The following is a 26,871-nucleotide window of genomic DNA, read 5'->3' on the forward strand; positions in this document are numbered from 1 at the left end:
GTTTCAGAAGAACTTGCAGGGGAAAAGAATATTGAAAACTAAAAGCATTACAAAAGAAGCATAAACACAAGTAATGAATTTAAAAACAGCTGAAGTAAAGAAACACGAGACAACAATGTAGTCGCCAGCATTTTCCGGAGGCTTTCTGCAAGCAGGTTTATTACAAAGTAGTTTTACAGTAACAATTTCAGCTCTACCCAAATTAACCATACATTGACATGAACACAGAGAATGGCTACATGGAGTGGCACTTCATGAAGGCCACACATTGCAGAGCAGAGGTGGATCTGAGGAAGGGCTGCAGCGGCTGACAGACAAACATGACTTGAAAGCTTCAGGATTACACGGTTTCTGCTACTCTCTTCTAAAAAGGAGATTTTCCAAGGTTTCTGCAGTGCTTACAAGGGCTTATTTTAGCATATTGCATTGCACATTAAATGCAAGTTGGTAGTATAACATACCACTTAAATAGGTAATTGCAGTGCAACTCCACACATCAAAAACTTAAATTACAGTACGTCCAGTAACTCTCCAAGCGTTAGCCTGTGAACTGTCCTTCATTAGTGTGATGAAATGTTAATTAACAGTTCAACAGGGTCATTCCTAGATTTTCTAGTGTTTATGAAAAATCGACAGGATTCACATAAATAAAATAAAATACAATAAAAAAACATTTTGATATTTTCACACAAAAATAATGTACATGAAAAAAATACAGAAGGCCTTTGACATTCCATTCTCACTTAACGTAAAATCATTTTGCCTCTTAACAGAATAATTTACATCTTTGCAACAATTTAAATAACACTCAGAACATTTGCAGTTTTTCAGTTAGACATCTCCAGTGTCTATTTTTTTATTGGGGTGCAATTAGCTCTTGGGCTGCTTGTCTTAAGGCCGCTTGGATACCTTGGCCAGTTTGCTTGTGGGAGTGGATCTTCTTTGGGGAGTGGGAATTTTGGAGGGTTTCCCTCCTTGCTGGCGAGCAGAGGATCGAGGCGTCCCTCGAGCGGACTCACCGACTGTCTCAGATGCATCAGAGCACACAGACTGGATATCTGAGATGTCAAAATCGGAGGCATCACTTCCTCTGCGACTGCTTCCTCTGCTTCCGGCTTTACTTCCTGGTCGGCTTGAACTTTTCTTGGGCTCTACAAACAAATTCCCAAATTGATTACAAGCTATGACCAAAAAACGCTTAAAGGAATCTTTAAAGCCCCCACACCGATCATCTCACGATCTATTTGGAATCGTTCTCAGTGGTCTTTATATCATGATTATGCTGTTTTTAGCCAAAATAAAATAAAATAAAAAACCTGTCTTGTTTTTCAGGAGTTCGTTAGAAATTCGCTGTTGTAGGAAGAGGCGAGGATCGACCCAACCCCCTTCCCCTCCCCGTTCTAGAGTGGAGCGGAGCAGAATACGAAGCTTGTGGCCCCTCCAAGCATATTTTCTACATCACAAATAAGCACTTTAATAAATAACTTTTTTTGTCCACTCCATAAACATGAAAATAATGGCAATATAATTACTCTTGATCATAAATAGAAATATTTGTATCTATACATATTGTACCTTACATGACACATTGAATCCAATTAAATGTGAAATTAGTCAGAAAAAATGTCTTTAGTTGCACAATAGAGAGTGGGAAGAAGCAAATTTATATTATCTTACCCTCATTATACTTTACTTAGCTTTTTTAACTTATTTTTTACACAGTTGTTTTATTCTGTCGGTTTGTAACTTATAATTAAAGAGCAACTTATATGCATATCACAGGACAAGTATCAAAATGGAGTGCTTGTTAAATTTATTTGAATAACGAAATACTTAATATGCAATTTTAAGCTTAATTTCATTCAAATAACAGTATGTCCTCCATCATTAAAAAATGTTACAACACTAGGTGAAAAACACAATTTTCATCCGTGTGGGTCTTTAAACCTGCAGCAATGCTGTTATTAAAAATAAAAATCTAAAAATTATGCTCACCTCCCGCCATTTGTGTTCGAGCTTTCAGCACAGCAGCGTTGATCAAGGTTCCCTCCTCAGCCGACTGAAACCCTTTCCCCGATAAATAACCAGGAAGACGCAGTTTGCTGCCCTGTACTGTTGTGCTCTGTAAAAGACAGACCGTAAAGTACTTGGATAGTTTTTTTTTCTCTTTCACAAAAAAATAAGATTTACTTTTTAATGTGTGGAGGACTGAAACTGCCATTACAATAAATATTAACAAGAACAAAAAAATTCAGGGGGGTTTGAGAATGATGTAAAATATTTTTAAGAAAAAGAGGAAATGATTTCTATTAGAAATAAGACAAAAATGATGGAATCCCAGACAAATGATCAGAATAAAATCAACTTCAACAAACACAAGATTATGAATAAAATCAATTTTAACAAACACAAGATTAGATAAATAAAATAATTTTAGGTTAATACTGTATTCTGTATTAACTGATTCCCGAAATTCTGTAGTTTTTACTGGCCATTTTCTATACCATTTTTTTTTATTTCTTGTCAGTTTTAATCCTCCATAGTGAGACACAACAGCCAGGACCCAGTGTGACATTGTTAGTTTTAGATTGGACAGAAATCTGAAGACATTTTACAACATGTAAGCATGTTAGTGTGTGATAGTTAGCATTTGTATAAAGTCTGGCATAACATGTTAATGTGAAGCTGGAAGCTCTTCTAAGCAGACATAGACCTTTAAGTTTAAAACTTTAACTGAAATCTGCATTTGTCAAACTTGTTAGAGTGAGTCAGACATGCAGTTAAAACTAAAATGTAGGAAAACACTTAAAATCCTGACATATTTCTTTATGCTTATGTGTTAATTTGATGCTCTGTAGCAGATTTCCGTTGTGTTACATGACTGGAAGGTTGCTCGTCATGTGCTGGTTATGACTATACCTCAGAGGATGAACCTTGGCTTTCAAAGGACTCTGATGATTTAAGAGGAGTGGAGGGTTTGCTGTTTGTAAGCCATGGCTTATCATAATTGCGGGTTATGTGTTGGGGAGTCTGAGGAACAACGGCAAATCAAAACACATGGATTCACAAATCAAAAACTACATGGAATACTAGATGGAGAAAGAAAAAAAGCAGAAAAATAATCAACAGGATGATGAACTTAACAGAGTCAGGTACATGAGACCAGAACAGGGAGGGATTGCTTGAGAGTGCAGCACTAATCTGTGGAGAGGCTGGAATCTCTCGAACCTTGGCTGTGTTGGTTGTTGCTTGGTTCACCGGGATGAGGCAACTCTGACTGGAGGTGGATCTATTGGGAGAGGCTCCCCTGGACGACGGCCGAGACCTGCGTCCTCTGTAGCGGAAGCTTGCCATCACCTGCGTAGTTCCTTCTGGGAGGATGAATTTCTCTCGTAGTTCTACATTGGTCCGGCCTTTTGCTGAAAAAAAAAAAAGTCCAAATGAGCCAAACAGCATAAAAATACTAACTTTGGTGATGAGATGGTGATAATGGTGATGATGATAATGGCACTTTATTTTTCCTGTCAAGTCTGGATTTTCCTAATAATTTCACATTTTAATGACCCACTCCAATGAAAATCATGTTTTTGTTATTTTTTGTGGCTTTTTTCTTGAAACGGAGGGCATATTTAAAATTACATTTCTGAGTATTTCTTTATTAAAATTCTTGTGAATCAGGAGCAGTAGAAAAAGATGTAACAGTGATGTGGGTGCTAAGATCAGCAAGCCACAAACTCCCAGCTCCATACCATTCTGATGCATCCACTTGCAGACACCAATCCCTTAATGTCTTTGTTTTCCTGAGCTGGAATCTGGCTCAAAACTGTACGGCTGGATAGCTCCAATATTGATCCCCTTTTTTATGCACCGCCAATGTTAGATTGGAGCTGTGAGGGGCTGTAGGGTAGCCGATGGGATGCCCTTGCAGTCCTTCCCACAACTGGAAGGGAAATTTCTAATGGACTACTGCTGCTCTGCAGAAACGATTTCCTGGATAACAATAGAGTTTTTGGGCCTAAAAACTGCACAATCATAATACCACCGGGAATGCTTTGAAAATAGAGCAAAAGCTGATTGGAGTGGGTCCTGAACAAATCAATACCATCTAAAGACCTAATTCCACCAAAAAGACATTTAATTAAATCAAATACATATTCCCTCTCTATTCTAAAATTATAATACAATCTATATCTTGGAAATAAAGATATTTCCAAGATAGAATTCTGAGTGCCAAGTTCCAAAGGATTTCCAGGAAACTACTCAGTAAACATGGTTGAAATTATTAGGATGCAGACTTAAATAAAGTGCTAACACGCTGTGATGATCTTCTTTTTATTAAAAAATAATTTAAAAATATTTTTGTCCGTACTGTCTTCTCTCTTCTTCTATAGTAAGCACCATAATAGTATGTCCTGAAGAATGTAATGACTAAAACTGTCCACTTTTTTTAAAATCATAAATATATACAAACATACAATAGTTATGGTTTTACTAAAAAAAATCATGCGATTATAAAAAACAACACTGTTAGATAAAGTAAAAAGTGAAATAAGTATAGTATTAACTCTACGTAGTAGTATAAAAATACAGCATTTTTCTTTAGCAAGGACTGTGGTTTACATGTGTTCTTCTAATGTAAACAGAAAGTCTCCTCAGAGACTTTAAATGCAATCTACCTGGTAACTTCAGAAAGATGCTTCAACCCTTAATACATGCTGAGAAAAAAGAAAGCAGCTTTTGTTCCTATGAAGTCTAAAACACTCGTGCCTCAGTGAGAATGACAGCGGTTGATGTGACTAAGACCAACAACTGCATGCATGAAAAGCAGCCACAGCTGTGTGAAGGCGAATTGTGAGCGCGGCCTCCGTCTGCCAGTGCCATTTTCTCACAATGAGCGCTCACGCAAAGCCACGCTGCGCCAATCGGACACACCAGGACCAACAAAAGCAGCACACACTCAAATGTGCAGACAGACATACCACTGGTGGGTTCATGGAGCAAGGAGAGAAAGTGTGATATTTGCCAACCTATAGGAGACTGAGTAATTGAAGAGTTTGATTCCGAGCGCAACATTTTGCTCCCGTAGTGATGAACTAGAAGAAACAGTATCAGGTTCAGCAGGAGGGTTTAGCAAGAGAGACAGAAAGGGATTATTGAGACAGAAGACAGCAGAAGGGCAGACTGCTAAAGCTTTTGCAGAAGAGGGAACACTGATTTTCCTGTCTGCAGGTACAAACATAATAATTAGTGATTCTCAATATTGAAAAAAACATTCCTAAAAGATAATTTGAGGCTTTTATACCTTTTTTTATATGTTAAAAGTATGGATAATAAAGTTATTTAATATGTATTCTCAAATCCTTTGAGCTTGTTTCTTTGAACTCACCACGACAGGGGTCGTTCTTTACCAAGAACTCATCCAGAGCCATCCAGCCTCCTCCTACTCGCACCATCACCGTGCTGCGCAAAATTCGCACAAGGCGCAATTGCTGAGAGTCTCCAAACTGCAACAGGGGAGGTAAACAGAGAGGGTAAGACAAGAACTTTGACCTTTCCATAAATGTGCTCTTACTGCAGACTAAGAGCTGTGCAAAACCAGAATCCAGAAATTAATTCAGATTATTGTATTAGGATTTTTTATGTCCTTGTGTCAAATAATGTAATTTCATAATTTTCCTGTTGGGTCTTTAAGGTTACTTTTCTGGTTTCTAAATTGCACTGATCAGACATTAAACACACCATAGAGTTCCACACAAAACATTAATTGGGTTATTTTTATAGACATGATTTGTAATTAGGTTTCTGTTTTTTGAGGGAGTGCAGCTCCCTTTTATTATTGTTATCATGACTATGTTATTATTTTGTTATTATTTATTTAACATTAATATTATTTATCTAAAACACACAGTCAGTCAATGTGGAGCCTGGATGACTTTCTACCATGATTAAAAATATTAATGTAATTATTATGTATCTTGTAAAAAGTGTTAGTTACATAATTTTCCTTTTTGGATTATTGTTAAGGTGAAATGTATCTACTTGTTACAATTTGAAATCAGAATTTAAATTTATCGTAAAGCTGGGCAGTAAAACATCCACAGCTTTGAATACTGGACACCAATTTAAAAAAAAAAGTCTATTTGTTTATTTTGATTATACAAATCTATACAACAAATAGGGTTTAAGACAAGAAAACAGCGGTGGACACATGATTACACCACTAGAGGGCACTAGTGTGTAACTATATGCCCACATTTAATCAACCACAAACAAGAACACAGCAAATTATTGATTAAAATGACTCAAGCTTGATGGAAGAGATGAGACGTGTATCAGCCAGTTGGATGTGACCATGAGAAAACAAACATCAGTTGCACGTGACAATCACAGCAGCATGCTTTCGGTCAAAAACGTATTTACATCATGATCAGGCACATCAATCTTTTGCAATCTTTGTTGCACGTTTCTACAGCTATGACCAGAACACTCGAGATGCATTGAGAATGATGCAGATCAAATGCGGCTGGCTGTAGCCACACACTGAGAACAATATGAGGAGATGGTTCGAGTCTTCTCTGTCTAAGCCACCACAGTGCAACATGTAGACAAACACTGATGACCCTCTGCTGACGTTCTGAATTATGGTGCTCTTTAAACTGGTCTTGCACTTGTATGATTATCAAAATGATTTAATGCAACTGGTGGTTTCTAGTGATCAGATACATTTAAGGTGATGATGATCTGAATAGAGGCAGAACAAACAATAACCATTTACCAGAATACAGCTTTCCAAAACTGCAACGTGTAGGTGGGGGGTAAGATTTTGATTTTCCCTGTTTGCTACTGTCTCATCGCCGATTAAGGAGTCATGTAAGCAGTGAACCAGACCAAACTGTCAAAAGAGTTATTTCAAATTCAATTTACAGGAAACATTATTGCAAAGTAGTACATAATAGTATTCCTGTCCCCTTCTCACGGACAGGATCAGAAATCCTCTTAGGGCAACATGCAGTATGTAAGGAAGCATTACCTCCACACAGGAAAAGCAACTTTACTGGAACCATTAAGACTCCCCAACTTTAAAAATGAACTGATCAGTAAAGTAGCTGACACGCACATCTGGGTTTTGTCAAAGTAAATAATAAAACCAAAGCACAAGGCAAGCACACCAAACGCATCATTATGTGCTTAACAAGCCTGCAAAAAAATAAAGCATGGCTGAAATGATGCTGGCAAGCCAACATTGTCATTTCTGAAACTCAAAAGCAGATAGATATAGATTTGTAAAGTTTTTTTTTACATTAAAAAACCTGAAAATTGTTCTGTTATGACAAAAAAACAAAACTAAATATGTTAAACTAAACATTGTTTTTTTTCAAACAATTTACATTAAAATTTCTAACACTAATCAAACAAAGCATTGGATGAAAAATGTAGATGATGCCTTGTAAGTCTTGTTTAGAGAGTGGGGCATTATTGGATTCTACCTTTGAGTTCCAGTCTAAAAAAAGAAGGCAGGACTTTGTGCAAAAAGTGTTAGCTGGACAGCAAACATGGTAAATGCAGAGGGAAGCAAGGATTGCAAGGACCAAAGAATAAAGAGAAGGACATTCATGAGTACCTGGTTTCCAAGGTAGAACTGGTGGTGTGGAAAAACAGCAAGAAACACATGAAAAGGTTAGCATATATCGTCACAGTACATTAACACTTACCTTCAGAGTCATCTTTCAGTAAAACCAACACTTTTTATAAAACAAAAAAAAAAATGATTAGCTCTTACCCTGTATTTGTTTGCTCCAATTTGCTCTACCTGGAATCGCTTTGGACATTTGCACTTTGCCACTTGGCGTGTAACCTAAAAATACAAAAATCTAGTAAACTTGATCGCTTGTTAAGTAATAAAACTATTTAGAAAACTGTATGTGGTACCTCATCTTCAATCTTGTCAGCATCTGTTAGTGGCTTGTAAGCATCTTTGTTGGGATGTAGCGCAGCTACAAACTCGTAATAGTCAATGTATCCGTCACCGTCTCGATCAAAAATGTCTGCCACAGCGCTCATCTCCAGACGACTGGTAGGAAATTCTGTGGAGGAGTCGCAATTAATCCCTGGTTTACTCTGCTGAGTGGTCAGTTTGTGTGCTGGACACTTACTTGATGACAAGATACCCTCTATGAACTCCTGCCGGGTCACTTTGCCATCTTGATCTTTGTCAATGCGGCGGAAGAAGTCCATGACCCGAGACTTTTTATGGTTCATCCATCGCATGTAGCGCTTTCGCCACACATCAAAGTCAAAGTTGGCAAATTCCTTTAACTACAAACACAAGAAATGAAGGCGGTTATGGAGTTACAAACAAGAGCCTGAACATCCAATGAAACTGAAAGACAAGTTTACCTCCTCCAGTCTGTCCAAAGCATCATTCAGTTTCCTCCTTCTGTCCAAAGCCAAAAGCCACACATGCTGCCATTTGGAGACCAGCAGGTTGACCCGTGGGTTCTTGGTTTCTATGGGAGTTTGTGTTGTTGACGCATACATTGCTTGAGTGGGAGAGCGTTTTCCTGTAGTGAAAGACATCAAAGTTACCAAGAGGAAAAAATTATTTCATCCCAGGTGTCAAACTGAGTAAAGCAAGGATGTTGCATCACCCTGCAGTGACTCAGCACTTGGCCAAATGGCTCGGGGCCTGATTGGTAAGAGGAAATTTGTGGGATACATACTTCCAGTTCTTCCTTTGTTGAGCACAGGAATCTGAGACTGGATCGGTGGCTCTGCAGCTGCCTTCCTTTTGTGTGTTTTGGTGATTTTATCAACGTCTGGTTGCTTCCTGGTCATTTCTTCCATGAAGACCTTCGGATCAGAAGATCAAGTACTAGTTTTAAAATAGCCACAAAACCCCCTGGAGTTTTAGGCAGTTTTTTCTGTGTTTTGACTTCACCTGATGCTCTGCTATAAGGGTTTTGATCTCTTCAATTTCCTGAGGCAGTATCTCCATGTCTTTATTGCTGATGTTGGCCTCGGCCCACTGCAGCCAATTGAGAAGAGTCTCCAGCAGCTCCTGCGTGGCTAACAGTTCTTTGAGGGCCAAATTCAGTCGTTGCTGGTGTTGCCTGGCCCATGCCTGCACCTGAAACAAGGCATCAAACACGGTACTCAAACCAAAAACAAGCAGAACAATCCTGAAAAAACAAAAAAAAACTGTCACAAACCTCTTCAAAGCGGGCTTTAATAATGGTGTTCCAGTGCTTGATGGTTGTGATGGAGTCTGGATGGCAGATGCTAATAATGGCCTCCCCCATGCTAGTCGCTTTATTCACAGATACTCGCTTTTCCTCCAACTTTTTCATGAACTCCTTCAAAAAACAAAAGAAAATAAGTTTTTTTTTCTATTTGGATCATCTTCAACAGCATAAAAAGTAATATAGCTCATGCTTGTTTTAATAACTGAGCAAGGCAGGCTTATTTCAGTCAGATGAGATCATAGGTAAGAAAAATATCTACTGGACAGCAATTTTGGCACAAAGGATGATAGGGGAGACAAGCAGAGCTATGACTCTTTATTCACGGGAAAGACCTAATTACAAAGGAATGCTGCCATGTTTCGTTTATTTTGTCAAATTAAAAGCTGTCAAACATGCAATTTCAGTAAGAAATGTATTTCATTTTTTTATATCAAACGGAAAAAAAATCTTTAACCTTTACCTTATGTTGTTCGATTTGCCCCAGCAATGTTTCCTCTTCATCAGGCAGACTGCCATGGAAACGCAAACTCTGCTCTGCTTCAGCTAACCACTCCAGCAGGATATGAACTGTGGAGTGGAACTCCTCTGCCTGCAGCCAGAAGACACATAGCAGTCAGGTTTGCAGCAAATGTATCTTCCATCTGATGAGGCTCTGCAGTACCTGGCACAGGGCCTGCTCCAGTCGGCCCTGCTTGGACACAGAGAGGTTGCACACTGTCTCCCAGCGAGTGCTTAGCTCCTGCATTTGGACCTTAACCCATGAGGAGTCATCGTGAGTGTTTTCTATCAGCTCCCTCGCTGAGCGTTTGAGAGCCTGCACGCCGACTGTCCGCTTTCCCAGCTCCTTTTGGAAAACCTGACATGATAAGATACAAATCTGGGTTCAAAAGCTGCCATCCCTGATGACACCAAATAAAATGGTTATCCCAAATTTTCTGTTTATTTTCAGGTGTAAAAATGAATAACAAATACTATAAAAACCATTATGGAAAAAAAAGACATATATGTTGCTTGTCTGGAGTTTTACAGTTTCACTTTACTTTCTTACAGGCATCTTTAATGCACAAACCCATGAAAGTATAGACTTTCAAAGAGAAGCTAATACAACAGCATATGTTTTGTTGTTTAGTTTTGGTCTTTTTATTATGATTATGCCGTTTTTACCTTGCATCGTTTTTTAAAACACAGTGTCTGCAGAGCGATAGTAGTTCTTTAAAACTCGCCTCTGAATTGTGGGTGGGACTGTTGGTGTGGGGCAACCCCCCCTTCCCATCACCCATAACTGAGCTATCTGTTTACATGCTCTCACGCTAGCTTCCAGCCCATTCCAACCCCAATTTAACATTAACAAAAACAAAAATGGCGAGTACTGTTGAAGCTATCCAGCTGTAAAGTTTTGAACCGGATGTCAGCTCGGTCAAGGAAAATAAAGACGGTTATAGATCTAGTCTCCTACAAGTGGATTTATCAGAATAGAGAGGAGCAACAAATACGCTCTTTATCAAACAGCTTTTTTTTCCCGTCTGCTTCAGATTCAGAACAATTTGCATAAAGAAATACTCAGAAATGCAATTTAAGCCTAATTGTCTCAATATGTGTTATCCATCTACTGAAAAAGGCCATAAAACACCAAAAACCCAGTTTTCATCTGAGTTGGTCTTCAAGAAAATTAGCTAAAAAAATGATGAAGGCTGTGGGAACTTTGGCTCAGTAAGTCTTCCTACCTTGTGGTTGTCTATCAAATGAAGAACCAGGTCTATGTCTCCATGGACGGGCTGGTCTTCAGCAAGCTGGGGCTCCACTTTGTAAAGCCAGTCGATGAGAGCCTGGAGAGCGTCTGTAAACTGACCGGAGAAGAGCAAGGCCTCCTCCAGCTTGTTTTGTCTGCCAGACAGAACATTTAAAAGTTCTTTAAGAGTTTGAAAGAGCCTTAAAAGTAATCTGTCTGGGTGTGGCGTGTCCTCACCTTTCAACTGACTTGCCACAAACAGTGTCCCATTTGTCTCTCAGCTCACACAGCATGTCATCCAGCTTCTGATGGTCATCTCGCAGCGAGGTCTTGTCTTTCAGAGCTCGTCCTGTTCGAGCAGTGGTGTCATACACAGAGTGCTTGCTGCCCAGAGCCTTCTGGAATTCCTGTTATCCAAAGGAAATGATGTCAGCCATGAACCATGTACAACTGTTAAACACATTTAACTAAAGTTGGCATGTCAACAAGTAAATTCATTTGATTTTGTGTCTGTTAGGTGTTCTGTGAGGGAAACCCCCAAAGCCATTGCTTCCTGAAGATTAAACGTATCCGATCTCTGATAGATTTGGTTCATCCGAGGATTATGACAGCCTAAACCCAATCTCTCTCCATAACACTGCAAACATAACCAGGGGGAAGAGTGACACCAGCAAATGACTGGTTCATATATTCTGAAGACATCAGTGTTGCCTTTAAAAGTTTTTCTCATTAGTGTAAAATAAAGAGAGGCTTCATTTTTTTAACACATTAACACAATTTTAAAGTGTATTATAATGTTCATTCATCACAAAAAAATTTTTTTGATCCAATCTGATTATTCGTCTAAAAACCTGCGCTCTGGACGTGTGTGTGTGTGAGTTCTCACATTGTTATGTCACAAAGTCAAGTAAAACCCTTCAAGGAAGAGTTTGCACTACCAGCACCGCCCCCAGGCTAACACACACACAAACACACCCACACACAAACACACACACAAACACCTACTTTACCAACCACCATGCATATTATAAAAAGGAACCATAAGAATAATTCATAAAGTAGGATCTTATGAAAATTTTACTCTACAATTCAAAATGAATAAAAGTTACAGATACAATAAAATATAATACAATGCAAATATATTTATAAACCTAAAAAAGCTGCTTTCACAGAAACAAAAAAACTGTTTACAGAAAGTGAAGAGGAATTTTAATAAGAAAAAAAAGACAAAACAAAAAAAAACAAGCTTGTGTAGGGATAACATAAAAAAGTCTGTGTTTTGTAGCCTGTGGGGGTTGAAGCTGTGAAATATCATTGAGGAAATTACGGACAGAATACAATGAATATACGTTTCTTGTCAAAAAAGACGTGATATTCCAATTTCCATTAAAAAATGTGAACATGATATTAAATTCTGTTACCTTGTGCTGAGCCAGCTGAGTCTTGATTTTGTCTGGATCGTTGGCAATTTCCACTTCAGAGTCCAGAGTTCTCTCAGACTCATCCAACCACTCCATCAGTTTGTTGAAGGTTTCGTGAAACTAATCAAAATAACAAAACATTTTAGTTTTTTACAAGGTGCATCACAGCTCTACTCTTCTCTCACACAAATTAGGCTTTCAGGCTTAAAGAACAGAATTATCCAAATCAAAATAATTTACAATGCAGGAAGCAGAATACCAAATGCCCATATCATGCTGTTCCCTGGGGTTTCTGATATTTATTTGTTTTTTTTAATTCTTGTAAATGTTTGTTTGTGACAGAGGATAAATATGCACAGAGTTGTACCTGCTTCGTCCTCTTTCTGGCGTCATCCAGCAGACGGCCTCGCTCCACAGACTTTTGCACCAGCTTCTCCCAGCGGCCCTGAACGCTGAGCAGCAGGTTCTTGATCAGAACCACATCCTTCTTCTGGCTGAAGTACTTTAGATGTGTTCCTGCTTTGTCCAGCTCAATAATGTGCTCTCTGTGGGAGTTCACCTCCGTCACAAACATCTGCACAAATAAACATTAAAGTTAGAAATAAGAGTTGCAAAAAAAACAAGACTTTTTATAAACAAATAAGATAATTATTCAGTACGCCTGATTATCATCAACAGATAATTTCCTTTCAAATGCTTTGCAGACATCTTGGCAGCACAAATATTACCTTATGTTCATCAATCTGAAACAAGATAGTCTCCAAAATGAGGGAAGCAGGGGAGACCATGTTCAGGGTCTGCTCTGCCTGAGTGAGCCAGACCATAAAGTCCTGGAGGGAATTATGAAAATCTGTGGCCAACTTTAACGCTTCTTCTAGTTTGTTCTGTGGACACAAAGCACAGAGAAAGAAGGTGATAAGTATCAAAAAGCTCCATGTTGTGGTGCACAGAAGCTGCCTGGTGAGTGGAGGATAACATCTCTGGAGAGGCTGATGGCCGTGATGAGGTTTTAATTGGAAAAAAAGAGGCATCCACACGGAAATACTTCCGTTCATCAGAGCCAAGGCCAGTGGCTCATCACAGAGGAGTAAACACTTCTTCCTCCCTTTCATTAATTCTAAATCTTAACTTAGAAATTTTGAAGTGTATTTAATTTTTCTTTCATGTTTGTGTTGAATAAGACAAAAAATTAAAAAAATCTGATGTTACAAACATCTTACAACATATTGCAGTTATGCCTAAAATTCCTTTCCACATCACTTCAGCTCTTGCACTCAGATGGAAAAAAATATCAGCTTGAAATAATAAATGGTTGAAAACAGCATTATTTTTACTAAGAGTATCACATTTAAGCAGCTGGCCAGCAACAGGATTTATCTGACTTTTAATTCCAGGAATCATGGCCAAAGTAAACAAGCACCAAAAGCAAAATTTTCAGCAAAGACTGAAACTGTCAGAATAAAAAAGTCCATATCTGGAGTGAGAGAAGAAAAAGGCAGTAAGGGTTTTTTTTCTCCTAAGAAATATATCAATTTATCTAATTTGTCATAAAGAAAGAAAATGTTATTTTAGGGTTTTCTTGTGTAGCTCTTTCTTTAACTTCAGCATTTGTCAGTTTTTTTGAAGGAGCTTTTGTTCCACTTTCAGAGCTGCTTAAACAATTATTTACAGTGTGACCACATCCTGTGTGTCACTCCACATATACGGGGCGTTCAGGAGATGATGGGACAAGGTTTAAGGGTTTGTCAGAGACCCCTCACAGAGAAGCGGTAAATCATTAGGAACAGTGAAAACCCTACATCATCTCGCTTCCTACCTTCCTCTCAGCCACTTTGGCCTGTACTGCTTCCCATTTCTCCTTCAGATTTGTGAGGTCTTGCTCTGTGGTGCTGTCTGAGCTCTCAGGTGTCAGTGCAAGCAGTTGGGTGCCCTTGTTGAGCAGCTCCTGATAGAGCTCCTCCTTGGCCTCGAGGGCGGAACACAACTCCTGTGACAGGAAAAAACAATGCATAAAGTAATTCCTAAATGATAAGTAACTTGTTCAGTTGGACTTTAAAGACCCACTTCAATGAAAGTTGTGTTTTTGAAGTTTTTAACTTTTTCTTGTAGCTTTTTTCTGATAATAGAGGACATGCAGAAAAGTAATTAAGATTAAAACTGTTGTCTGAGCTGGCATGTGGCTCAAAACTGTACAGCTGGACCGACATTGCTTGACATCTTTGTTACACTGTTAATGTTAGCTTAGAGTTGTGAGGAGCTGTAAGCTAGTGGGAAACAAAATGAAGCGAATGAAAACAAACTCCTGCCACTCTGCAGAAACCATGTCCACTGGGAATGCTTTTACATTAGATCAATATATGATCGCAGTGAGTGCAGTCAGTCCAAGTTTGGTCCAAAAACGGTGAAAAAATGTGCAAAGTAGAACATGTGGAGGTCAGAGAAGCATGTTTCCCACAAGCCTTTAAACAACAGTCATTAGTTTGATAAAAGTTCCAATAAAGTCTCAGTTTAGAGTTTCATTAACTGTAACCACTGCTGCTTCTGAAGAGAGTTCTTGTTCTCGTGTCCCCCTGACTGAGAGCAAAAACAAAGATGGGGAACATTCCTGGGCTCTTTGTAGCCAGACATGGCTGAATCCATTTGAAACGCCTACAGGGCTTTTTGTGATCTTCTGCATGGAAGTGTAGGTTTTGAATTTTGTAGTGTCATTTAATTTTCACACTTTGGATAAAACACAGAAAAGACATCTCATTGCCAGCCTGCCATCTGCATTCATATTGTTAAACACATACCAGATGGGCGTTAAGCTGCTCCCGGGCTGTGTCTGGTAAGCCTCCCACAGCCTTTGATGCCAACAGCTGACGTTCTGTGTCTTTCAACCATTGCTGCATATCTTCTATCTCACCATGGAAACCCTGGGCCTGCAACACAATGCAACCTGGGTCAGGACAAAAGGTGTCTCACACACACACTCATTGTTGGAAATCTGACACTCAGAGAGGAGCATATCTGAGCAATTAATTCCTTGAATTCTATTAGTTCTCTGAAATGGATGTCTGAGGTGTTGGGAAGTATAAAAGCAGAATGAACAATGACAACTGAATCATTGGGACTGTTAGAACCCTTCTGTGGGTCTTCAACTTGAAAATGGATGCTAATAATAGCTGAGGGAAAAGTGGAGTCAAAAGTTCCCTTCCTGCCCTCAGATCCAACATGTGGTGTCATAGATCCGTGTGAAACTCCACAGGATGCATGGGGGGATTTTTCAGGGTTTAAACTTTACAACTTTGACATGACATACCTATACGTATCCTGGGGAGGAACAAATGAGTCAAGGTTTTTTTAAACAATAACTATAAAACAGGTTGTTCAAATGTTGTGAAATGAATCCTCATGCCTGAAGGAGGGAAGACTCCAATTGTTGCTTCCTCTGCTCGGTCCTCTTCAAGATGGCTTTCCACCGCTGGTTCAGGTTCTCCAGTTTACTCTTCAAGCTGGAAGCTTCTTCTCCAGCACTAGACTCCACCAGTTCGTTACCTGCCTTGTTCACTGTCTCCACGGTTGCCTTATGAGCCATCACGTCGGCTTGAAGGATCTGCAAAAATACCAAGAAAATAAAACAACATAGTGCAGGTTTTGGAGGATCATGTCATAATATAGTTTCTTTTTTAGAAAATGCAAAGTCAAAAAGTGAATTATGTTCTAGTTGTGAACTGGAGAATGTTACTTTCTACAGTAACTGAATGCATCATCACTGCGGGATGAGAGTGTGCCACTAAATTAGCATTTTTAAACATCAAAGAAATATATACAGTATGTGAAATACTTTTAATTAAGACATCTAAATCTAATGCAAAGTTAACTTAACTAGAAGGAAGGGGATCAGTATTAACTGCCTGTAGAGGAATTCCATGTAATAAATGAAAATTAAAGGCCAAAAAACAGTGTAAATGGACAGGTTTTTTTTAGCTTGTGAAAGTATAGATGACATCCTGACTGCTCTCTGAAATTACATATGTTTTAGTAGAAGCAAAGAGCTGTACATTAAGCTCCAAAAAGACACAGTCTGGAAGAGGAGGTACAACAGAAATAATAGGGTCCCTCTAGGAGCTTAATTCTGTTTGTTTTGCATTAAAAAAATGTAAGCTAGAAAATTGCTCCAACTTATAAAAAATACCACTTTGTATAAGGATTGTAGGAGTAAACTATACATCAGCAGAGATTAATCTTCTCCAGTCTTGTCCCATTTTCAAGGATTACGTGAATGTATGCAACAGCTTGTTTGTTTACTAAAGCAGCTGTTTTCAACATGGCTAAAAGACACATCAAACAAGTGAATATTCGTCGTACGTTGTGCTTGGCGAGCTCGATCTCAATGGCTTTGGGGTCCCCTGCAGACTTTTTCTGTTCGCTGAGCATCTCCTCAGTGTGGCTCATCCAGGCCAGAACCTCATCCAGAGCATGCTGGAACTGGCCCAGAGCCAAAAGTCCTCCCTCTAGTTTGTGCTGGATCAATGACAGTTTGACCCATTAGACAGTGAAAGAATTTGACATAAACACATTTAAGATTTTAAAAAATGCATTTTTTTCTGAAACTATGTTAACATTTTTCACATTTTTTAAAAATTCCTGACCTGTCGGCTGATGATTTTTTCATCCAAGTTGTTCCACAGCATCTTGAGTTCGGCCATTGGATCTTGAATGGTGCACCGATCAGCCTCTTCTGTCACCTTCTTTAGCAGCAGGCCTGCTTGGTGGTTCAACCGCTCCATCTCAATCTGCAGCTGGTATGCCTCCCCTTTGAACTCCTGACAAACCAGAACAAGCGGTGGTAAACTCAGTCAGAAAAATATAAAGCAAACCTGCAAAAATGATCTTTGCCTTTAGTAGGTTATATTAGTCTTCAGTCAGATCAAAGGAAATGGGCCTTTTTTATGGACCTTTTGTAGCTAGACATAAAGAGAGTCTTTTGTTTCAGATAAAGCATTCAATATAAACACAGGTGGTGTTTCATATAGCTGCTTCGCCTGCTAACAATGTAGTGAAGATAAAGAACTGGGTCAGTGAACCATTACAGAAAGGGATTATCCTGCTTTCTGTGTTTGAAATGCCATCATATACTTAAATACAAACACACACACGGATGTACCTTGAGCTCTGCGATCTGCTGCTTGACCGTCTCCAGATCTGTGCCTACAGGGGACATTAAATCCAGTTTGCTCTCCAGAATATCCACCCAGTCGAACATCCCCTGTGAAGAAAACCATTGTTACTGACTAAAAAACAGGAGTCAAGTTTCAACTTGCACACTAAATCTAACAGCTTGTCAGCTTGTTTGTGCAGTTCACAAATTACATGAATAAAATTAATTTTATAGAGCGTTGAAGATGGATGTCATGTACTCAAACTAAATTCAACCAAATGCAAAGAAGACTTTTTCCCATATTATAAATAGATCTCTGAAAACATGCATATCAGCTTTAAATGTAAGACAAACATAAAGCAAGATTGTGGTTGGTGTTTATTGGGGCCGAATCGTATAAAGTTGCGAAGGTTGATGGCTCTGCGATCTGTTGTGTCATCTTGACGGCTTAAAAATAATTTGGCTCAGTGTGTTTAGTTTTTAAAGATGGTGTATGAGTCAGAATCTGCCATCACTATATTGAAAAAGGAACTACATCCAGGTTTCCGTGTTTGTTTAGTGTCCTGAACATCTGGCAGAAACATCTGTGTTATTTAAATTACCTGCAAGCCATCTTGAAACAGCACAGCAGCCTGCATGGCCTCTTCCAGTCTTTCTACTCTCTCCTTCCAAGTCTTACTGAGATTTTCCCATGCTGAATTGACCTGAAAACGACATTATACACACGTGCTAGCAAATGAACCCTGCAGAGTATGAGTAGGAGACATTTTTGCAGCAAATTGCATTTCATTATTTTGATTCACATCTTTTTTATGTTAAATGTTACCTCATCAATACTTTTCTTTATGACAGGTTTGTCAGGCTCCCCGCAGGCAGTCAAAAGCTCCGCCCCCTGATTTCTAACCACATCAAGGTCTTCTTGCAGCCCATCAAGCTCTTCCTTAAATCCCTAAAACATTTTAAAAAGCATTTTAATGAAAGAAAAGACAGAAAACTAGCTGATTCTTCAAGTTAATCTGAATTTAAATCACTCCACCTCCACAAATTCCTGTTGCTGCTTGACGACAGAAGGGTCCACCCCGGGTTCCTCCAGCTCCTTCAGCAAGTCCTGGCTGTCTTTGATGGTGGCGATGAGAGCACAGTGGTCACACCAGAACTTTTCTGCCAGGTCCATCACATCCAGGAGCTTCACCTCTCGCTCCTCAAGCAAGGCTTGAATATCACTCCATAGGAAGACCATTTGGTCCAGTTTGTCTTGTACGGCTGCTCATGGAAAAAATGTCATAAAAATGATAACTTAGATTTGGATAAGCAAAGCATTAAACAGAATCCTACTAAAAATATTTTTGGTCATGATGTCAGCACAATGGTCTCCAAACCTTTGGCTGATAGGTCCTTGTCTGGTCCTTCGGATCGTGCGATCATCTCTTCACCTCGCTGCTTCAGAGTCTCATAAGAAGGCTGTAACTTCTCCAGGTCCATAGAGACAGCCTTGTTTTCATTCATTTGCTCCTTAATCTTCTCTACTTCTACCGAAATGGAGGGAGGTTTGCGGAGCCGTTCAGCGATCCGCTCCAAGGATTCTATCATGGAGTCAATTTTATCATGGAACTGACAAAAAAAAAAGAATAGAAAATTACACACCTTCAATGCATATCTCATCAAACATCAAAAATAGCATACTGAAAATAAAACTTAATAGATTTTCATCCTTAAAAACTTTTTAATGCAAAAGTGTGTCATTATAGTAGACAATATGGGCTTCATAGCGTGTTCTCGCCTAGATCTCATTATTAGCTCCTGACCTGTGTGGATTTGGAGATGGCTTCATCCAGAGTTGCAGCTCTCTGAGTGACATCAGCTTTGAGTTTGGTGTATAGTTTGTCAGAAGCTGTGTATTTCTCTCTGATGGGTGCACCCTCCACTGGGCTAAGTTCAAGAAGCTGAGGCCCCGTCTTATTCATCTTGTCGATATGTGGCTTGTGCTCGGCGATCAGCTCTCTCATTTGCTGGAAAACAAATCAGGTTCTTTGTTGAAATCTTTTTTCATTTTGACAAAAGTCCCAAAAAGAAGCTGCCATGCTGGCTTCTTACTCTGAGCTCTTCTTGCTGTTGCCTGAGTGTATCAAACTCAATGGCAGGCGCAGGAAGCTGGCCAAAGGACCTTATGGTTTCCTGAAGCCATGGCCACAGCTCCTCATATGTCTCCCAAAACTGTGTGGCCAGAGACTGAGCACGCTCCAGCTGCAAGTAGCGCTCTGAATTCAGCTGACTGATGATGCCATATTTTTCCAAGATGGCCTCAGTCTTGGCCTGTTTAAAAAACAGGCACCACATTTAGCTTATGTGCACAATTTTTTTTAATATAAGTTATTGTTTCAGAATTTTAAGCCAATGTTTTTACCTTCAAAGCCTCTTTTTCCTCTGCGTTTTTGCTGCTCATGATCATCTTTCCTGTTTTTACAATCTCGTCCACAGCATCTTTGTGCCTCATGATGTCCATAGAGAAAACCTGTTAAACCAGTTGGGTCAGTTCAGTGAACACACACACAAAGACCCATACTCATGCTCCTGAAAGCAGACCTTTTGTGCTTGGAGTTGTGCCGTTGTCTGGTCCTGCTCTAGTCTGATTTCACCCATTGACAGCAGCTTTCTCTCAGCTTCAGTCAGCCATAAGAGCTCAGCATCTGCTGCTTCCTCAAACTATAGGAATACAGAATAAAAGTTTTATTTTTTAATGCAGTTCAACTAGGGGGAAAAAAAGCTCACTACACTTGCCTGCTGTGATTTGAGGATGTCAGCGTCGAGCTGGTCGACCTGCCAGGTGATGGCGTCGCACACAGCTCTATAGCGCTCGTTATCCTCTTTCATCAGCTTGTCCAAACCCTCTCGGGTGTGCCATGGGATCAGGTCCAGGAGGGAACCGCTCAACTCATTCAGCTTGTCCACCACTGGTTTTTGGTCCTTGGTTTCTTTCAGCAAGGCCTGAACAAGAAGGGAGATATTAGACAAACAAAAACACTAGTGAGTGATCATCTTTTAAAGTCCGTCTTTAGGAGTTAGGGAATTTTTTAAGCATAAAAAGCCTTGCCTTTTGCCTATTTTGAGAGTGAATGAGCTGCTCGCCAACAGGCTCCTGTTCAGCAAAAAGGCTTATCTCAGCTTCAGCTTTTTTCAGCCAGGCGCTCAGGTCCTCATGAGTGTGCTGCAGCTTGGAGGACAGACTCAAAACCCGCTCTAGGGTCTTCAAAACGCTGTCACTCATTGAGTTTATCTCAGCATACTTTGTTTTTATTCCATCCAGTTTTCCTTGAATGGTCAGAACTTCATCACCTGCAAACCAAAAAAACAAATAAATAAACAAATCAGTTTGGGTTGTGGGATATAAAATAACAATTTCTTGACATATTGGCAGATCTAAAAAATGTTTTATGAAAGTGTTTTTATACACAATGCATAATTTATTAAAGATAATTGCAATACATCCTAGCCATGTGAGGGCACACCCTTGTATCCATTAGGATTCAAGAAAACTGGAGGATAAGGTGTAAGTACAGTATTTCACTTCTTGTTTCCACTTAACATTGGAACCCTGGAGAACCCGCGGGGTCAAATTTAGCCACTGTTTTATTTAATTGCGTTTACTTTTTTATTTTATTGTTTTATTTTCCTGTTAATTTCTGCCACCCAAAATAAACAACAAAACAAAAATATGTCAAATTAACTTAATTTAAGTGCCCAAAATAAGATTGTTCTTGGATTCTCCAGAATAACTTCTTTTGAATTAAAGTGTTCAAGAAATCTTGGTTCTTTGACTAATATAACAAAGTATCCATTTCTGATCCAACATTTTACACATTTTACTCTTAGGATGACCTGAAAATTTTGCTTTTTATGATGCTAAGTTGAAGTTGAAGTTGAAGACTGTTGTTCTTTTAATGTGACTGCCTAGAAAACAACTATTAGTTGTATCTTTAAATTAGTTGAAGTTGGCTCATTAAAACACGAGGAAATAATGAAGACGAGCCTGTTGTTTGTTTCAGCAGCTCCACTCCATTAAAGATGGCTTGATCAACATTCTTCTTCTGGAACTCAATCTCGCTTTGAAGGGTCTGAAAAGAAAAACGTCGGTCACAGAGAAGAAAAAGGAGAAGATCCCGCACAAACAAAAGAAAGACTCAAAACGAAACAAACTGAAAGATGACTTATGTAAAGAAAAAGACAAAAACAAATCATGGATGGCCTGAGGGGAGCTTTGTACCCGTTGTTCTGCCAGTTGCTTTTCAAGCGTGTCTGTTTTGTAGTCCTCCACGGACACTTCGCTCAGCCTGGAGTGCACCTGGTTGAGCCAGTTCATGAGGGCCACCTCATCCTCTCCAAACAGCTGGGCGTTTGCCAGAGCCTGGTGCAGCATGTCTGCTTTCCTCCTGCATCGCTCCTGGAGCTCTATATAACCGGCCTGAATGTTTTCCAGTTTGCATTGAACAAACTCTTTATCGTCCACAGAGGTCACGGTTTTAAGCATCTGACCCAGACTGACAGCCTGAAACAGGTCTTTACTGTGATTCATAATCTCCTCCTCTAAAGCCTGACCATGGGGCGTGAGAAATGGAACAAAACAAACAAAAAAGACAAAATGTAAAACAGATAAAAATGGGAGATGATGACAACTCAAATTAAAAAGCAACAAATGACAAAAGTAGCATGAAATAAGCAGGGAAGAATCGAACAAAATCAAATTGCATCTAAACAAAATTGGTATTTTTTTACATGGAGCGTATTACCTTATGCTGAGAAATCTGATCCTCTAGCTTAGAAGTCTCAGTGCCAAGTGGCTCAGAGTTGGCGAGGTGTTTTTCTGTCGCTGCCAGCCATTCACTCAAAGGCTCCAGAGTCTCATGGAACTGCTGAGTGACCACTAAGATGCTTTCCAGCTGTCTTTGCCTACCACATGTGTAAAAGCACACAAAAGGGTTGGAGAGACATTACACTGAATTGTCATAAGAGAAAAAAGAAAACTTCCTGGAGGTTTGGGGTAAATTTTCTTTCACTAGATCTGATTTTCTGTGGTTTGACCATGTTGACAAAAATAGTCTGAGACGTTGAGAAGTGGTTTATTGTGAGTTCAATTAAAAGATGAGTCACCCCTTTGAAGGTCACTTCAGCGTTCGCAACACAAAATGATAAATTGCCTTAAAATCAATTTATGATAAAACATTTAATTTGTTATATTGCAAGTTCTCTCTATTTAACTTTAAATCTTCTTGTAATTCAAACACACTGTCATGAGCTCGGTCTCAAAGCTTGTAATTAAGAAACATAATAAATAAAACCCATCCCTGTTTTTTGTGGGACTTTGCAGAACATGTCCCCCCTTTTTAAGCCAACCTACAGGAAGGACGAGGCCTAAATAGATTTTTTTTTATTATTTGGCAGCTTTGCACAACAGAAAGACAGTGAAATTGTTAAAGACCGCGACAAAACCTGCTGACGAGCCAAACAAAAAGAAAAATAGACTTGAATAGTGTCACCAAGTCCTTTTTTTTAATGTGCGTGTTCTCAAAGAAACCCAAAAAAGTGACTGCTATATACATGCCTAAGTTTGTTTAAATTCCTTTCTAAGCTATACAAAACAGACAAGTGAAGTTTCCAAATAAAGACAAAAGGATAAATGTCATTAACTTTACAACTTTAGGCCACTGAAAGTATTTGTGTTTTAATACAGACCTGCTTTCAGCTTTCTTTAGCAGAGTGTCCCACCTCTGCCCTAGGCCTTCAATCTCTTTTGCAACCTTTTCCTTATCCACGGACTCTCCCAGTTCTGCAACCTTTCCGCCCTCTTTTTTTATGAGCTCTACGGTCGGCTTTCGGTCATCCAGCAGTCTCTGCAAGAGCTGTCAAAGGCAAACAAAGCCGCAGAGTTACGAGTGTTGTTGATTTGATCCCTTCGAAAAGGAAGTAAATCTAGCAGACACAAATTAGGTGCCCACCAGGCAATGACTGTCAATTAAATAAGATGAATGACAAAGCTAAAATTATTTGTAAACGTGTCGATTTGGTAACTGTTGGAAAAAAACTGTGTTTGATTGACTTCTTACCTTCTGCTCTTGTATCTGGGCCTTCACCACTTTGAACTCTGCGGACGGCGGTTTTTGGTTGGCTACAAGCTCTTCTGTGTCTGTCAGCCAGCTGAGCAGGGACTCGAGAGCATCCTGAAACCTCCCACAATGCAGCAGGGCTTCATGCAGCTGAGCAGATCGTTCAGCGATCTGCACAAAGTCAATTTTTGACTTAAATAATGAGATTCAATGATATGCGGAAGCATAAACACGTGACGATCAGGGGACCGTTGACCTTTTTATTGAGGGTATTCCATTTGAAGTTGGTGTCTTGTAGGTCGTCCTCGAGCTTCTTAGTGCTCGTGCCGTTAGCAGCGTTCTGGATGAGGCTCTGGCCAAGGGAGTTGATATCCTGAAGTTGCGTCTGTAGTGGTTCAATGTTCTCTTTCTGGAGAGCCTTAAGAATTTAAATGTGATATATATTAGTGGAAAGAAGATAGTTTTCTTTTAAAATCATGAGAAAGAAGAAGTAAAATGGAAAAGATTAAAATCTGTGCATTTACTAACAAATTTATAGACCTTAAGATCCATTAAGACAAAAATTGTGAATTGAACATGTTCTTGCGGCCTTTTTCTAATGATGGAGAACATTTATAAGAAAATTTGGCTCAAAATTGCTTTTTTTAGTATTTCTTTTTTTCAAATTGTTGTGAATCAGGAGCAGACATAAGTTAGCTCTTGTGACGCAGAAAATATGCTGGGGGGCCAAAAGCTTCCTGCTCTGAGCTTTCAATAATGGGGAGGGAAAAAGGGTTGGTGTTGCTTTGTGTCAATAATTACGCAAACAACTTACAATTTCTAATGAACTACAGCCATTCTGCAGAAACTATGTCCTAAAAATTAGATTTTTTGGCTAGAAATTATATTATCATGATTAAAAGGCCACTGGGAACACTTTGAAAATAGATCAAAAGATGATCAGAGTGGATCTTTATAGCAACTTTAACCAAATTTGTCATACAGATTATTTTTGATCTTAAAAATAAAAAAACACAAATGTGTGATTGTTCTGCATGTCATTTATGTCTATATTTTGCTTTTAAATGAAAAAGATTGTTCTTGATAAAGCATCCATTAAATTTTCAATCTTTGATCTCATAGTTCTTTTGGTAAAAATCCAGCTGATGCTACCTCCTCCATGATGTCAGGAGACCTTATAAACACACTTTATCAGCTAAAGTACAAGAAAAATTCCAGGCTGGACAGCCAGGTAACCTTGATTACATCCCTCTTGTAGCCAAAACTGTGACTTTTTGAGGTAAAACTAGCTTTGAAGGGATGTACTATAAACAGAAACATCCCAGAAACCGAACAGAGAAACATTCAGGAATGAAAGGAGTGGCTATTTTGGGGCACCTGTGAAAAGAAATAACCCGTGGGGTCCATTTCAGTGCAGGCTGCAATGGCACTCAGTAAAGCCTCAATGTCATGCTCCTCTGTGTGCTGGAATGTCTGTATGCTGTTAGGCAGACAAGCCTCCAGAGACTGCAGAAACTCCTCCAGCTCTTCCAAGTTGTATTTGGATGCTGCTTGTTGCGAGGTACATGGATTTGTTTGCTGGCAGCTGGCTGTGTGTAGAGTTACAGAGTTCCTGTGTGTCTCCGGCTGTGTCACCACCACACTAACCAACTCGCAGTCATCCTGAGGTGACACATCCTCAAACAGCTCTGCCGTGGAGAGCTCATCATAGTCGGTTAGAGTCCTGGATCGCCAGCCTGAACTGTCATTTTGAGTTCTGGCGGCCGACCCTGAAGGTGACCTCGCAGTGGAGTATTGATATTCTCCATTGCTTACAGTTTCCTTTTCATGCAGTTTCACAGTGGCAGATTCTTTGGGTTGTGGCTCCTGAACCAAACTGCTGCTGTGGTAAAGAGGCTGCTTCTCTTTTACAGGAGAGAAAGGAAAGTCCTCTTGCCCTGAGCTCAGTGACCGTCTCGTTTTCAGCTCCCCGGACGTGTGCATGGCCTCTGAGGATGACAGGCTTCGTGTGCCGGGGCCCGATCTTTTGTGGGGTTTGTGCCGGTCCCTCTCTACTGAGGGACTGTATAGCCCCGAGTCCTCTTCAGATGTCAGTGAGCTGGTTTTACTCTGTCCTCTCCTGCCATTGATCAGCCCAGGCCTCTCCACACTCCCTGAGCCCAGCGTCCCACTGCGGCTCACACACTCTCCCAAATTAGCCGGGGCAAAAGTCCGCCACGATCGCCGGTGATGGGTTTGTTCTTTCTTGTCTCCACCTTGAAGACGAGACTTCGGAAGCACAGTATCACTCACCCTCATGACATTCCCATTGAGTTTAAGCCCATCAAAGACTGCTCGCTCATCCAGTATGGCAGGCTTTCTGGTCTTAAGCTCGAATGAACTGGAAGCTGAGAGTCCCCCATTGACACACAAACTTCTGACCTCTAAAGTGCGGTATGTGTAAGGTAAAGTGCCTGTGAAGTGTCGAGAGGAGAGGCTGCCTTTGGAGCCCGAGTCTATCTGTTCATTAAGCCGGACCGTGTCATAAATTGACCTCTGTGGCACATAGCAGTCATCAATGTTCAGGTCCTCTTCCTCCCCCTTCCCAACACAGGAGGGGTTTTGTCTGAGGCAATCTGGTCTGCTTAGTGGTTTACCCATGATGAAACAACTGTCAGTGCTCAGGTCCAAGAAAAGATTAAAGATGGATGCAAATCCTTATGAGGTACAGCAGAAGTTGATCAAGAGCACTCAGAGCACGTTGTGAAGGAGCAGAACTTGTATGAGCAGCAGCTGTGTGAAAAGAAGTGTATTTCCGTTAGAAAATGACTAATTAACAAATGAACGATGAGCATTTTCCCTTGTTTTTGAAAAATAAATCCACAATTGATTTCAGGATTAAAAAAAACACATCCAAGTTCAGAGTGGAAAAAACAATCTGTGTAAAAACGACTTAAGACACCAATATGCCAAACTCAGAATAAAAAAGCCCCCAAAAATGTAAAACCTTTAAAACTCCACATAAAAACCAGGATTTATTAAGAAGAAAAAAATGTCAAAAAAAACTGCATAGGCTTAAAGCAGAACTTATCCCTCAACTCCAAAGTGATTTTCTTTTCCAGAAATCCTCGGGTCAGGGCAAAGTGAAAATATCCACAAACAAATCCAACAAGCAGCAGGCAGTTCGGAGGAGAGCTGGTACTCTTAGATAAACAAAAAAACCTGTCCTTCCTTTCCCATCGCTCTCCTCACACTGTCA

General features: G+C 39.7%; 1 protein-coding gene across 7 annotated transcripts in view; it reads right to left on the reverse strand.

Annotated features, from left to right (window-relative positions):
- Positions 1-118: 118 nt before the first annotated feature.
- dst (dystonin) overlaps positions 119-26,871 on the reverse strand; it is a 92,205-nt gene continuing 65,452 nt past the window's right edge. For 6 of the 7 annotated variants that reach the window (XM_023963631.1, XM_023963636.1, XM_023963632.1 and 3 more), the window contains 44 exons: positions 23,890-24,051; positions 23,634-23,804; positions 23,263-23,429; positions 22,320-22,479; positions 21,797-22,123; positions 21,563-21,647; positions 20,627-20,868; positions 20,314-20,520; positions 20,119-20,238; positions 19,940-20,047; positions 19,630-19,848; positions 19,341-19,544; positions 18,915-19,146; positions 18,572-18,798; positions 18,362-18,484; positions 18,138-18,239; positions 17,542-17,643; positions 17,027-17,200; positions 16,743-16,898; positions 15,790-15,987; positions 15,185-15,313; positions 14,209-14,379; positions 13,121-13,276; positions 12,760-12,966; positions 12,393-12,512; positions 11,209-11,378; positions 10,967-11,126; positions 9,904-10,098; positions 9,703-9,831; positions 9,210-9,353; positions 8,939-9,127; positions 8,721-8,850; positions 8,398-8,561; positions 8,154-8,316; positions 7,930-8,084; positions 7,781-7,855; positions 7,622-7,639; positions 6,776-6,892; positions 5,387-5,504; positions 4,980-5,093; positions 3,145-3,419; positions 2,920-3,030; positions 1,996-2,122; positions 119-1,151 (listed from right to left, as the gene is read on the reverse strand). In XM_023963631.1, coding sequence (XP_023819399.1) covers positions 892-1,151; positions 1,996-2,122; positions 2,920-3,030; positions 3,145-3,419; positions 4,980-5,093; positions 5,387-5,504; positions 6,776-6,892; positions 7,622-7,639; positions 7,781-7,855; positions 7,930-8,084; positions 8,154-8,316; positions 8,398-8,561; positions 8,721-8,850; positions 8,939-9,127; positions 9,210-9,353; positions 9,703-9,831; positions 9,904-10,098; positions 10,967-11,126; positions 11,209-11,378; positions 12,393-12,512; positions 12,760-12,966; positions 13,121-13,276; positions 14,209-14,379; positions 15,185-15,313; positions 15,790-15,987; positions 16,743-16,898; positions 17,027-17,200; positions 17,542-17,643; positions 18,138-18,239; positions 18,362-18,484; positions 18,572-18,798; positions 18,915-19,146; positions 19,341-19,544; positions 19,630-19,848; positions 19,940-20,047; positions 20,119-20,238; positions 20,314-20,520; positions 20,627-20,868; positions 21,563-21,647; positions 21,797-22,123; positions 22,320-22,479; positions 23,263-23,429; positions 23,634-23,804; positions 23,890-24,051 — 7,083 coding nt within the window. In that variant the 3' untranslated portion in view covers positions 119-891. The remainder of the gene's footprint in view (positions 1,152-1,995; positions 2,123-2,919; positions 3,031-3,144; positions 3,420-4,979; positions 5,094-5,386; positions 5,505-6,775; positions 6,893-7,621; positions 7,640-7,780; positions 7,856-7,929; positions 8,085-8,153; positions 8,317-8,397; positions 8,562-8,720; positions 8,851-8,938; positions 9,128-9,209; positions 9,354-9,702; positions 9,832-9,903; positions 10,099-10,966; positions 11,127-11,208; positions 11,379-12,392; positions 12,513-12,759; positions 12,967-13,120; positions 13,277-14,208; positions 14,380-15,184; positions 15,314-15,789; positions 15,988-16,742; positions 16,899-17,026; positions 17,201-17,541; positions 17,644-18,137; positions 18,240-18,361; positions 18,485-18,571; positions 18,799-18,914; positions 19,147-19,340; positions 19,545-19,629; positions 19,849-19,939; positions 20,048-20,118; positions 20,239-20,313; positions 20,521-20,626; positions 20,869-21,562; positions 21,648-21,796; positions 22,124-22,319; positions 22,480-23,262; positions 23,430-23,633; positions 23,805-23,889; positions 24,052-26,871) is intronic. The other variant, XM_023963637.1, reaches the window with a different exon arrangement.

The sequence above is a fragment of the Oryzias latipes genome, chromosome 15 (genome assembly GCF_002234675.1).
Source record: "Oryzias latipes chromosome 15, ASM223467v1".
Lineage (NCBI taxonomy): Eukaryota > Metazoa > Chordata > Actinopteri > Beloniformes > Adrianichthyidae > Oryzias > Oryzias latipes.